The sequence below is a fragment of the Vidua chalybeata genome, chromosome 5 (assembly GCF_026979565.1).
Source record: "Vidua chalybeata isolate OUT-0048 chromosome 5, bVidCha1 merged haplotype, whole genome shotgun sequence".
Lineage (NCBI taxonomy): Eukaryota > Metazoa > Chordata > Aves > Passeriformes > Viduidae > Vidua > Vidua chalybeata.
This window is the reverse complement of record NC_071534.1, coordinates 25,611,176-25,625,158: the sequence shown is the minus strand read 5'-3', so window position 1 is coordinate 25,625,158 and position 13,983 is coordinate 25,611,176. Positions and strand designations below refer to the sequence as shown.

The 13,983-nt window shown below is 38.1% G+C and overlaps 1 protein-coding gene across 2 annotated transcripts in view; it reads left to right on the top strand.

Moving 5' to 3' along the window:
* The window catches only part of IPO8 (importin 8), a 47,259-nt gene that overhangs the window by 3,026 nt on the left and 30,250 nt on the right, over positions 1-13,983 (top strand). For both annotated transcript variants that reach the window (XM_053943770.1, XM_053943772.1), the window contains exons 2-8: positions 5,272-5,353; positions 7,350-7,506; positions 8,759-8,917; positions 9,873-10,029; positions 11,356-11,445; positions 11,843-11,937; positions 12,506-12,590. In XM_053943770.1, coding sequence (XP_053799745.1) covers positions 5,272-5,353; positions 7,350-7,506; positions 8,759-8,917; positions 9,873-10,029; positions 11,356-11,445; positions 11,843-11,937; positions 12,506-12,590 — 825 coding nt within the window. The remainder of the gene's footprint in view (positions 1-5,271; positions 5,354-7,349; positions 7,507-8,758; positions 8,918-9,872; positions 10,030-11,355; positions 11,446-11,842; positions 11,938-12,505; positions 12,591-13,983) is intronic.

Here is a 13,983-nt window from a genome sequence, read left to right as displayed (position 1 = left end):
AGTTCTTAGCAGGATTTTTCTGTTCTTTCTCCTTGGTTGGTGCTACTTCAAAATCATTAACAAACTTCACTTCTCTGTGTGATCTGAACACAACTGTAAGTGTGGGATTTATTTGAAATCTGATTCTTGCTAAATTAGAGCAGTTCCTGCCAGGTCAGTGTCTATGTCATGTAATTGCTGTCATTTCCCTTTTAGCCTCTTGGGTTTCCAAGTGTACACGTCTTTCCATCCCCCTCTTTTTCTTTTGCACCCTTGCCCTGCCTTTTTTTAGTTCAGCTTTGTAATGTAATTAGCGTGCACTTGGTGATGATATTTATCACTCACACTGTACTTAGTAGAACAGTTAGCTACCGTACCAAGAAATATATTCAGTTTCTGTGCATCATTTGTCAGTATCTGTTCCAGGCTATTACTCCTGTTACATCTGTCTCCTGGACTTCAAGGACTTTTGCTGAGTTCATTTATTTATTTATATTATGGTTATATACTGCTTTCATGTGCCAATTCTTGGAGTACTGTGAAATATACTTTACTGAATGTACAGAGTTATTCTAATTCCAGTTCAGATAGGATTTCCATACAGTTTTTATACATTAATCTTCAGTGACCCAACATGCTGTAACACATTCCTTTGGCCTGTAGCAAAGGAGAAAACAAGAACTCGATTGCAGAAATACAGTTGGGCTTTTTAAATATTGAGTAGGAGTTACATAATTTGGCTTTGACAGCAACTGAGTAGCAGTGCTGGAAGAAGTGTGAAAAGATTACCCAAAAGCAGAAGAATCCAGAATAAAGTTTGGCTTCCTTCCATATCTTTCCATGTCTTTGTTGAGCTGGCTGTTACAGTAGGCAGGGATCTTAAGGCCACTCTGTAAGTGCCAGTGAGCGTTTCATGATACCAAGAGGGAGAAATCTGAGACCAATTTGATGAGGAAGTTGACTTAGATAATTAAAAATTATGTGGAAAGTGAAGTTTCTTTGATACTGGATGAATTTGGCAGCAGAACCCATACAGGTAAGAAATTCAGGTGGGTTCTTACACAAGCTTATTTTCACTCTGTATGCAAACAGCGTGTTTTCCCCTCCCTACATAGTATCTTTGCATATAGGCAGGGACAATAAAAGGATCTTTTGAAGTTCTGGTTTGTTTTAACAACTGTATGTGACTGACTGTGTAAAAAAAAAAAAAAAAGAGTGAAAATGCTATTAACAACTGCAGAAATACTCCTAAGTTTGCCAGTGGAATTTCTAAGTATATATTTTCAGTACAGAGAAACAGAAAATAAGACTTGGTAAACCAGGTATCTGAGCATTTGGATCAGATGTATTTATGCCTTGAAATTATCTTTGTGAAAAGTTATTCGCTCGTAGGTTCAAGGTACAAATTTCTTCTGTGTGTTTGTTTTTGCAAACTAAGATGCAGTGCCTTGTTTTTTCAGCGATTTTTATGTGCCATACTTGTATTCAGAGGTATAAAAATGATGTTTACTACTGGTGGAGAAGGATGATCTGGGCTTGCAGAACGTGAAGGAAGGCTTCCAGATTTCCCATATCCGTTGTCCTAGAGTGTCCTGATGTTTTGCAGGGGACAAGGCACCTTTCAGTGCCATTCTGCACTCAGGCACTGGAGTTGCCATCAGTACAGAGGGAAGGTTACTGACTCTTGTGGTTCTGGAGCAGTTGTAGTCTTTAAATGTGACAGCAAGCAAGACACAAGGATAATGCTTCATGAAATGAGTTTAGTAGTGTATGATGCGTGAGAACCTGGGAGCCAAATATGAACATTAGATGTGAAAAGTATTTGCTTCAGTTGGATCCATTTGGGGAGATTTTCATGTGTTTTTTGCTATTTAGCTCTCCTTGTATTTTGCCCCTTTACAAGTGATGGTCTGCATCTTGACATTGTTCAGTGGCCCATCTGAGGTTCACTTGTGTGTCATATGTTCTGTACCTAATCAAATGGAAGAGGAGATAGGCAGAAAAAGATGTGTTCTCTGATCTTTTGAAGCCTGGAGCTGTGATGGTGATGCAGTGAAGGATAGATCAGGCCAAAGGTGAAGGGACAGAGTGCAAAAAACTGCAGCTGCAGTGCACAGATCCTGAGACAGTGGACACATACGGAACAACATGCATGGGTCGTATGCATCTCTTCTCCACTGCTGTACATATATCCAATTATGCCTTTCCAATGCTGTATGCCTCTCCTAGTGTAGCTGCTAGCCTTGCACACTGCTGTATTCTATCCTCTTAATCTCAGTGGAAATTAAGTGAGATTCTCTTTTAAGATAAATGCTCTGATCTGGAATTCATACAAGAACAGCCTGTATGTGTTTTACACAGCTTTAAAATAATTGCTCTTTGTAAGTACTCAGTGAACGTTTGTTTTTCAAAAACTTTCACTTTCTCTTTAAAAATAAACGTGCTCCAGTGGATCAGCATTTTCACAAAAAGTTTTACCAGATCCCGGCAATGTGGGTTCAAGGCAGTGTAATTATTCACCAAGTGCGCAAAGCACGGTGCTGTGTTGTGGGAGTTATGCTGAAGGTCTATTTCAGCCATCTGGTGCCTCCCTGCGGCTCCTGGGCATGGCTCTTCAAAATCTGCAGATAGTTTTGTGTTCCTTCTGTGGCACTGACAATATTCCTGCTCTCCTTTTGTTAAGGTGCAGCTGCAGTGATATAAAGAACTGTCTTGTTGAACTCATCCAGCTCCAAGGTCTCTTCCGTGTCCATTTCCGTGTCCCAGTATACACCTGACAATTGCTCTGCACCTGCTCCTGTGATAGGTCCAGCTTTGTTTGCTGATGTCCGGAGCAACGCAGGGAAGGGACGCATCCCAAGATCACAATTTGCATGACAACTAAACGGACGAGAATGTGCTGGTATAGGAAAAATGTTGCTGCATGCAGCTTTTTAAAAAGTCCTCTGTTCTAAAAACTGCAAACAGCATGTAGTTTTCCTGACCCGGGATTGTTGCTGCACAAATGAGCAGGATGTAATTTGAGCTTCACAAATACAACAGAATCGTGTGTCTCATTTCTAACGTGGGCTCACAGTCTCTGTTGATCCCTACAGTCTTCTTGTTTCTGATAACGAGTAGTAAACAGAGCTATGTCAAAATGTAAATTACAGGCACGACAATAGAGGGGAACAGAAGGATTTAATGGGCCTGGCGATCTCTGTAGGGGTGGTGGTGTGTGAAGTGTAAAGACATGCACTTAGCGCTGTGCCGGTGGGGATGAGACCCCCTCGGGGGACACTGAGCCTTCTGTCTGCGGAACAGGACTTTTGTCACACCGGGTGCTTGCTGAGTGGATCTGGCACGGAGGCAAATAACCGTATTTGTGTAGATCCTGGCAAAACTTCAGGGAGAGCAGTTGTCCACCAGCACAAGTAGTACTCATAAAACTTCCTGAAGTAGCAGTGATCTTAAAGTAGATTCAGTAAAAGCTGTTAGGACAGGCAAAGGGAATTAATATTGTTAGCACTGTGTGCAGCCTAAATGTGGTACTGGTAGGATTGCAGCAGGAAACCACTACCAACAAAACAACCCTCAAAGCTGCATTTTTATTGGTGTGTTTATAGTAGTAAAAGCTTGTAGATTTGGTCTGGGAACACTGTACAGGCACTGTTGAGAACAAAAAGGATGGTTAGAGTTCATGCATGGTTTTAGTCTTCTGTGCTGCTGCGATTTTTCGTGCTTTCCTTATCTCTGTGCAGCTTGGGTGTTGAGTGCTGGAGAATGCTGCAGTCGACTGTGGCCCTGTCAGAACCCACCAGTGTTGTCTAGTAGTGACTGAAGGGCAAGCTTTGTACTCCGGGATACTGGATTAAAAGGTGATCTTTGGAATCCAGTATACTTCAACAAGTTCAGCATGTCTGTAGATAAATGGAGTTCCTGTGCTGGATGTTACAGCTTTTACTTTATTTGGAACATTTCTTAGGGATAATTAAAGTTTATAGAGAAGGAAATTGCAGGACAGTATGCTTTTGATTTGCCACTACAGCTTTTATCTCAGATCTAAGATTACTCTATAAACATCAAATGAGTCTCTGAGTTAGAATTACACTGTCATTATAGTGAATAAAATAAGGGCCAGAAAGTTAAGTGATTTGGTGAAATTATTGAATGATAGTGTCGCGATGCAGCTGGGACACTTAGACATCATGAAAGCAGTGTAATTTTACCTTGTTATGGATATGGTAGATCAAAGAACTGGGGACATGAAGGGCAGAAAGTATCTTTTATTTCACAGCTTTTGAATGAGGCAGAGTTTATGGGAGGGTGTTCTATACTTGTGCTTTAAGCACAACTCTGGGAACAACCACAGAACTGCCAGGCATAATCTAGTGGGAAGAAATACTATAAAAGGTGAAATACAGAAAGCTTCCTCCATCTAGCCCCAAGAAACCTCTCTCTTTGAACATAAAACACATGGATCCAAGGGATGAAAGATCTGACCTACCACTACTGATCTGCCAAGGCTTAGTAGTAACTGCAGCATGCTAAGTCAGCGATTCCTCACTGGAGGAGCCCTGGTGGATGGCAGCAGGATAATGCTATCAGATTGTCACATCTTTTAAATCTGGTGTGCTTTGCTCAGAAGTTCACTGAGCATTGTTTTCTCTTTGAAATTCTTCAGCTGCATGGCTGATGTAGCATTTGAAAAGTTCCCATGAAGGCTGTAGGTTTTGAAATGTTATCTGCCTACACTTGATTTTAATTGAAAATGCTTGTCCCACTGTTTCCCCAGATTTTATTGAGATGCACTATACATTTAGTTTGCTAAAAGATAATTGTATATGGCTAATGCAGATGCTGTTTATACTTGAAAACAATTCTAAATGATTTTTAAAAATCTGTTTGCTATTGCTGTTCTACCACAAACTATTTTGCTAATAAATGGCCTGTACTGGTGAAGCTTGTCAATGTCCGTTTGACTTCTGGGGCTAAGTTGAATAATTCAAAGACAGATATCTAGTGCTTTTCGCTATATATTCTTAGAATTATTTAAATATTTATTATCACTAATCTTTAATTGAGACCCTTTTCACATTGCTTATTCTGTCCATGTGCAGTTACATGCTTTGCTTTTACAAGTAATTATTTGGATTTCTGCAGATCTGGGTAAATTCAAATCCTGAAAACTTTCATACATCATGAGGAGGATGCAAAAGCAGTGCAAAATCCTTAGTTTGTATTCCTCATTCAGCATTACTAGTTCAATCTTCTTTAAACATAATGACTTACTGTGTTGTCTATGTATTTCAGTCCTATAAGATCATCAACTTTGCTCCAAGTCTGCTGCAAATCATAGTATCCGATCAAGTTGAATTTCCAGTGCGTCAGGCAGGTGAGTTAAAACCCCTTGTTCCGTTTTCTTTCAGTCTGTTACTTGAACAGACTCTTGAACTGCTGCAATGTAAGTCAGTTCAGGTTTGTTCTGAAGGAGGAAATAATAAGGATCTATCTCTGCTGTTTCTTTCCATCATCAGGGTCAGCTAAAATTATGGGTAGAGGATAGAGTCCTACTTTGGCTTTCCCTGTGTGTATAGTGATCCCTACTGGATTGCTGTGATACTGACAGGAAAAAAACATGAGTTCTCAAAACCCTTAGGTATTATTTCTCCTGGTGGTGCAGAAGTAATGGTGCCAAGACAAGTGTGAATTTAAAAATAGAAAAGGGTATCACATTTGAGTACACGTTTCTCTATTTGAATCTCTTTTCCCTGGAAAAGTGAAAATTTCTGAAAAATGGAAATCACTCTTTAATTCATAGATCAAGGGTAGCCAGTATCTTGGTGACTTAAATAAGTAGATATGAAGGAAGGCCACATCACTGATAAGTTGCACAGTTACAGTCTGAGCATGTCTGGAGGGATTGCTCAGCTGTGCGTGTGAGTTCAGGTATAGTGGTGCAGTTAACTTTGGTGCATGCATTTGTGGAAGATCAGATTCTAAATTCTCATAATCCATTTTAACTACTCCTGTGTAATATGTTTGTGGTTTTTGTTTGTTTGTTTGTTTTTTTGTTTTTTTTTTTTTTTTTGGTACAGATCCCATTAATCCCCTGAGTGCTTTGGAGCGTGCTGACATATTCTGTTTGTCATGCTGGCCTTTACTTTTTCAAAGATAATCCAACTTTGAATGGTGTTGTTAGTCCATTCTGTAGTAAAGTTTGAGGCTTAATCTAAACTCCATAAGGTCATTTTTATAAATTAATCTCTCATTCCAGTACCATTCAGGGAAAAAAATCAACTATGTAGAATGTAATTTTTTTTTACAGAATAGGAGTGTAAAATGGAAGAGCACATTTAAGTCATATTTGCAAGCCAACAGATTTCCCTGGGAATTTTTTAAAAGCCAAAAATTTGTATAACAACAAGATCTATGGACAAAATAGATTAAAATTTTGGGCTGGTCTTTCAGGACCTGTTTCTTGTCTGACTAGTCTGGCTTGTCATAGACAAAGAGCTGTTTTTCCTCTTGCTCCTATAAAATACTTTACAGACTACACGTTTCCATGCTTTACAATTTCTTATCACCAAAAGAAATGATTGTACCCAAGGATATCTTACTTCTACTTTAAAACCCTAGCTAGTAATCAACCAAAACAGTGTCCAGGCATAAGAGTTTATTAAGAACATTCCTTTAATGCTTTATACCATATTTCTTATGTATCCTAAAGAATGCCTTCAGGCATTTTAGTACTGATGCATAAATGCTGCTTTATTTTCTGTTGAAGATTAGCTTTATTTTTCTTGTTTTCTTCACATGAGACAGAAGGGAACAATTTGAAGGTATTATGGGAAATCCTAATAGTGAAATAAAGCTTAGGAAATTCACAACAAACATTTCTGCCTGAATAGAAGGTAGGCCACGTGCCAGTTTCATACTGGGCATTTCCCCAAGTAGAGTTTGTCATTCAGTCCCATCTGTTTGTGCAGTGATTTGTTTACACAAGCCTTCCAAAACATCACTTACTGAGCTTGAGTTGTTGTTTTAGGAATGAGTGAAAACACACATAAGTAGATTTTTGTTGGCTTGTTTAGAATGATGGGATATTATTTTCATATGGAAGACTGCTGTAGTAAAAATGTACCTTGATAGATGCTGATGGAAATACTATCCTGGCCTGTTCTAATCAGGTGCTTGAGCCTGATCTTGTGTGGAATCATAAGAAAAATATTTTTATGATTCAGCTGTGCTCAGTGCCTGAATTGTTAAAAATTCAGGCGGTGGTTTTCAGTTGCCTTTTCAAGCCTTTGTTCTACTTCTAGCCATTCTGCGTGTTGAGCACTGGGCAATGTGTAGAATTAAACTATTCTTTCCCCACTGTCTGTCCTTAGCTGCCATTTACCTAAAGAACATGGTGACACAGTACTGGCCGGACCGTGAGCCACCTCCTGGAGAAGCGGTTTTTCCGTTTAATATTCATGAAAACGATCGGCAGCAGATTCGGGATAACATTGTAGAAGGAATCATTCGTTCTCCTGACTTAGTGAGGTACCTTACATTGCACAGAGATGTTTCTGTTGCTCAGGTTTTCAGACCCACTGGTCTGATGTTGTTACTGTGAAAATCTCAGTGTTTTGGGAGATGAGGCAAGTACTCTCTTTGTCAAAGTAATAATAATCTCTTTACACTTATTCATGTGTGTTTTTCAGAAAAGTAGTAACCTGGCAGCAAGCCCTCTGATGTGGTTTATCCTCTCAGGGTGTTGTTCAAAGTGTCTTGTAACACTTACTGTAGTATCAGCCTGTCTACTTGGCTGATTCGAGGCAGATAGTATATACAAGACTGTCTGCAATATGGGATTAACCATTCAGGGAAATACTGTCCAAGATTCCTTTTTACTAGTAGCCCTTTTCTTAATTATTTATAAATTTTTATATGTAACCCCAGTATTTAACTGTGTATTAGGGTTCTTGGTTTCAGGTGTTAAAAGAATGAAGAATTTTGGTTCTGCTTTTGCTGGAAGAATAGTTAAGAATCACAGACATACTACAGTTAGCATTTTTCACCCCTTTAATTAAAGTGAGGCTGATAGGATGGGAGCTGATATTTTCTGCAGGCTTTGTTTTTTCATTGCTTAGCAGAACTAAAAGTATTTCTCCACAGGCTCTAGTTCAGTGCTGCTCAGTCTTTTAGTCACACCTCAGTTTAGTCAATCAACAGTTCTGCCTTGCTTCACCATTGTGAGTGGCATCTAAAAGTGGGTGTCAGGAGAGAAACAGTAAGGTGTTCTTTAACTACTTGGCTCTGCCATATGCTTTGGAGGTTGAGAAAGTGCTGTTCTAGAAGATCCCAGGAAAATTGCAATTTTTTGAGGAACCTGTGGCTTGGATCATAACACAGGCCATTATTCTTTAATGGAAACATACACATTTGTGCTTTTGTGGCTGCTTTCAGCTTGATAAGCAAGTAAAAACATTTGTTGTCAAAGCACAAAACTAGCTAGTTCCATGAGCAATTAATTCTTCTAAAATACTGCTTGATACATGTGAAGAGGGAGGAGGGAGGGAGAAAAGCAGCTAAAATATTCTGATAGTAGTTTATTCCTTTAAGTTAAATCCTGTTGGATTTTTTCTTTTCCTCTGCTACTTCCCAAAACTCTTTCAGTGCTGTCAAAATATGTTCGATGCTTATGACATAATATAGGTACTGTAGCCAGTGAACCAAGATTTGGGATTTATCCTTTAATTTAAACACTATGCCATGATCTTATTCACTTACATTTTTTTCTCCTCTGCACTAGAGCCCAGCTGACAATGTGCCTCCGTGCTATCATTAAACATGACTTCCCTGGCCATTGGACAGCTGTGGTAGACAAGATAGGATACTACCTGCAGTCTCCAAACAGTGGGAGCTGGCTTGGGAGCCTCCTGTGCCTCTATCAGTTGGTGAAGACTTATGAGTAAGTTGATGTCCATCAGTAGATGAATAATTGGTACTTTGTCTAAGTTGATTATAGAAATTGACATTCTTAAGAGCACTGGCAGTTCTACAAGGGATTTCAGATAGAAAATGGGAATTAATAATTATCATATGCTTCCTTTCCTGCAAATAAATGAAAAATATTCATCATCTTTGTATCATTAGTGAATTGAAAGCAGAACTGCCAGCAATAATCTGTGTGAATTTACTGAGACTTTTTTCTTGAGGTTTTGTACTTTTTATCTGACTGTAAAAAAATTCCTTAGGATTATAACTTTCATTGTTTGGAGATACCCCAAATTTTAGATGTATGAATACAAATTATTTTCTGCTTTTATGTCATGAATACAGTGCTGTCATTGTCATATACTGCTATTGCATATTGTTGTCTGTAGCATCCTCCTGGTTGTCTAAATCCACAAAGCATAAATTAGGAGCAGTGTGGTGGGGCTTATCGCTCTTGCTATTTTTTTAATTGCCTATTATTAGAAACGTATGTATTAACCACACAAAAGGTATGTAAATGGAGAAAGAGAATCTTTTCCAAAGCAAGGAATTGTCTTTCCCTTTCAATGGCTGTTCACTCCCATTTGTTCAGCACCCAACTTGGGTTTAGCATTGGTATGAACAGCAGAGAAATTCAATCTGCTTCTGTGAGGTGACAATTCAGTAGTAAAGATCAGTAGTTCTTCCTCTCAGTAACTGCCTTTGTGTAAGGCAACGTTAGTTGTTTTCCATTTTTTTATTTATAGGTATTTTTAGTGAATTTGCACAAAGGGTTTAGATGGGGGTTAGAGAAGGGGAGAGTGATTGAGTGCTGGATATTCTTTTTTTTTGTTTTTTTTTAGGGCACAGAAATGAAATTGTTGGTGGGGAATAGACATTAGAATCACCAGTGTGTAGGTCCTGGACCAACATTTTTGTTTTCATTGCAGGTACAAAAAGGCAGAGGAGCGAGATCCCCTCATAGCAGCCATGCAAATATTTTTGCCTCGGATTCAGCAGCAGATGATCCAGCTTCTGCCTGATAACTCCCATTACTCTGTACTACTTCAGAAACAAATCTTAAAAATCTTCTATGCTCTTGTTCAGGTTGGCATCTGTTTAGAGTAAAACCAAACTTTTATTTTGCTGGGCACTATGACCCCTTTCAGTACATTCAGAGCTGTGATTGAATAAGAATTCCCTTTTGGATGGGAAAAGTCATATGCAATAAACAGCTGTTATAGAAATAGGATATTTATAGTTTTTTTACTTTAAAGCTGGTCACATCGTTGTACAGATTAAATTTTTAATGAATATAGGGGGCTTCTGCACATTTTATCTGTAAGCTCACTAGAGATGTGTTCCTATTTTTATAAAGTTGCACGTAGCTTGATACAAACTGCGTGGGTATCTGGACGGTGTGGTTGGCCTCTGAAAGTGTCAGTAATTAATATTGTAGTGTAATTGTCAAATGTTGCACTTCACTAGGAGGCATTTCTCATTACCTGCTGAAAATCTGGCAGATGCTAAGTATTGAGGCACATGCACTTTAGAGAGATGAGTTTGGCTTTTACTGAGATGAGTTTTGTGAAGGAGTACTTACAATCAGAAACCAGACCAGATCCTTCATAAGGAATAGCCTGAAAATTCTTACTGAGTGTTAAAAAGCTAAAATAGTTTCTTATTAAATGGATGGAGAATTTAAAAAATACCAAGATCCTATTTTTCTTTTCAGTAACTTGCTGAATATCTTTTCTTTGGATTTTGTAGAGAAATGAGGTTTACTGGATAGTAGCTAGGTAGTAGCAGTGAATCACAGAATCACTAAGTTGAAGAATCACAGAATCACTAGGTTGACCTTCAAGATTATCGAATCCAACCCAGCCCTAACACCTCAACTAAACCATGGCACCAAGTGCCACATCCAGTCGTTTTTAAACACGTCCAGGGATGGTGACTCCACCACCTCCCTGGTCAGGCCATTCCAGAACTTTATCACTCTTGCCGTAAAAAACTTCTTCCTGACATCCAACCTATATTTCCCTTGGCACAGCTTAAGCTTGTGTCCTCTCGTTGTGTCAGTAGTGAGTACATTTGGCTTGCTAAAATGCTGTTGTTTGCCAAATAGTTTGCCAAACCCCTGTAATACTGATACTGCTGTAATCCTACAAAGTACCTGGGCTGTTGTGAAGAAGAAAAACAAAGACAGTTGGCAAGTTCTTAGACCAAGGAACTTTCCTCAAATTATGTCTGCTTGGAAATTCCTCTTCAAATTGTACCAAGAGATGCAATTAGAGTAGTCTTGATATGTAACCTAATTGGTTTTAATTTTACTTAAAACCTCATCTTCCTTAGAATGTAACTGCTGCAGAAAGATCTGCCCTTTACAGAGAAAAATAGTATTTCATACCTGTGTTTTTTCCCTTATTGCAGTATGCATTGCCCCTTCAGTTGGTGAATAACCAGACTATGACTCAGTGGATGGAGATCTTCCGGACCATCATTGATAGAAATGTACCACTGGTGAGTTTCAGCTTTGTAAAGAGCTCTGAAACTTGTGTGTTGGCATTTGAGGAACAGTCAGTGTAAAGATTTTCTAAGTGTTCTTGTCTGAAGATTCTTATCCTTGGATTTTTGAGCCAGAGTGATGTAGTATTCAAGTGTATGTGAGAATTTACATTTTTAAAATATGCATAATTTTGAAATTAAAGTACAGGCATTGTGCAGGTATTGCACATACACATTCTACTGCCTAATTAAGATAACTGAAAATTCCTGAGTGTCATATAACTGTTAACAGAATCAAGGCTTTAGTCCATGCTGTGTGTTTATATTAGTTTACTCAGGAAGGAATATTTAGAGCATAATTGCTTCTCAGCAAATGGGGTAACTAATTTAAAATAAATATATTTGTTTGTAGGAGACTTTGCAGATTGATGAAGATGATAGACCAGAGCTGGTGTGGTGGAAATGCAAGAAGTGGGCATTGCATATTGTAGCTCGTCTCTTTGAACGGTAACAAACTGATTAAAACCTAAATTTGGGTTATAAGTCTGTACCATTACTTGACATGCAAGTAGAGAAGACAGTTTGATCAATTTAACAGCTCCTGGTCACTGAAGAGGTTTTCCTGCTGCTGTCCTCTGCCTTGCACTGGCACAACTGCTGGTCTCAGCTCTTAGTGAAATGATTTGACTCCCTTAAGATGGCAAGAAACTTACCCCACTGGAAAAGTAAATCTATCTAACTACATATTTTATTTTACTACACTCAGCTGCAAGTGTTCATATTCTCAAACATAAAGGCAGGGGAAGATTTGAAAAGAAATCCATAAACATGGAAGTTACAGAGCTTGCGACAAAAATCCATGTTTACTTGAGTATAATACCTTACCTTGGGTTAATTTAAGAAAAGGGAAGTGAAGTGTTACATGGGAAAGGATGACTTAGAAGGAACCTGTTGTAAATTTTTCCTTTGCTGATGCAAGACCACTCAGGGTCCTGTATGGTTTAGGAAGTACTGTATTTTCCTGACACCATAGACTTTTCACAGTGTAAACATCTGTGTTCTATTCCTTTTAAAGATATGGAAGTCCTGGAAATGTAACTAAAGAATATTTTGAATTCTCAGACTTCTTTTTAAAAACCTATGCTGTGGGCATACAACAGGTAAGCACAGTTCATTTTTTATGAATTGCAATATTTTGACTGAAGAAATGTGTTACTTTTTAACAGTGTGCTTGTATCGAGGTTCATTTATTGAACAAAAATTATGAGAGTGTGGCAGATTTTCCTTGTGGTGACTGAGAAGTTCTTTAGAACTCAGTGCCATACAGCTGAGGTATAATAACACAATTTTTCAGCAACTCAAAAAACCCTGTGGGAAAACTCTCAGGAAAGGTGAGTGCTGATAAAATGGTATTGTTGTCGTGTATAAGCACTCTAGATACAGCTGAGAGGAACACTTGGTGCAGAGGCCTCATTTCACAGAAGAGTGTATTTTCAGGCCTGTCTTAAGTGCTTTTGCTGCAAACAATTTAGGCACACTAATTCAATGATACTGTTTTATTTTAGGAAGATACAAGCAGATTAGAAGATGTCTGGAGAACAGCAATGAATATTATTTTATTCCTGGAAAGTATATTATGTGAAAATATAGCATAAATTCACTGTTGGCAAGGAAATTATTTTTGTTAGAGAATGCTAATTATTTGAGTTTAACATGGTGTGTGGAGATAGTCCAGTTCTGATAAAGTTGCTAAACAACTCTTACTCTTCTTCTGATAAAGTTGCTAAACAACTATTACTCTTCTTCATCCAGTCTGACAACAGAATAGTTTATCCATCAGGAAGAACTAAGGAGGGGAATGGTTGTGATAAGGCTGTAAATTAAATGAAAAGGGAAATAGCCTAATAGTTTTTCTTGCAAAGAAAATAATATCTAGCCTAATATATTTTCTTGCAAATTCCTTGCAATGTGTAACTCCTGTGCAGAAAAACAGACTCCCATGGGCATTTATAATTTGAAATGCTTAAAAGTTTGTCTGTTAAGGTATTATATGTTGCAGAGGAGACAGTTTAGCTTTCAAGATAAATGTACTGGAGGATCTGCACATTTCTTCGATTTCTGGCTCTTATATAATGATTTATCATTATTCCTTGCAGAGTTAATAAGAATTCTGTTGTGAATATTACATTACTAAGCCTTTGTTACTTATTCATCAGTTGATAAGTGCTGACATTGTGCTACAGTCTCTATAAGATACAGACAGTTCTTGTCCTTGCAGCATTTCATATAAAAGCCTTAACATCAAACTTAGTATTCCTAATGAAGGAGCTATATTCAAAATAAAATTTATTATAATGTTCTGAAGAATTACAAAGCAGAATTGTTCTGCTGAAGGCATATGACTCAAATTTTGTTATGCATTGCCCTTGACTTCTATTGTTACTCATATATATGCCACTTTGCACTTACTAATAATTCACCTGCTATTGGTGCAGATTAGTAGCTTTGTACTGTGTTTTTTTCTTATTAGAGGGCACTTATACCAAGGAAGCT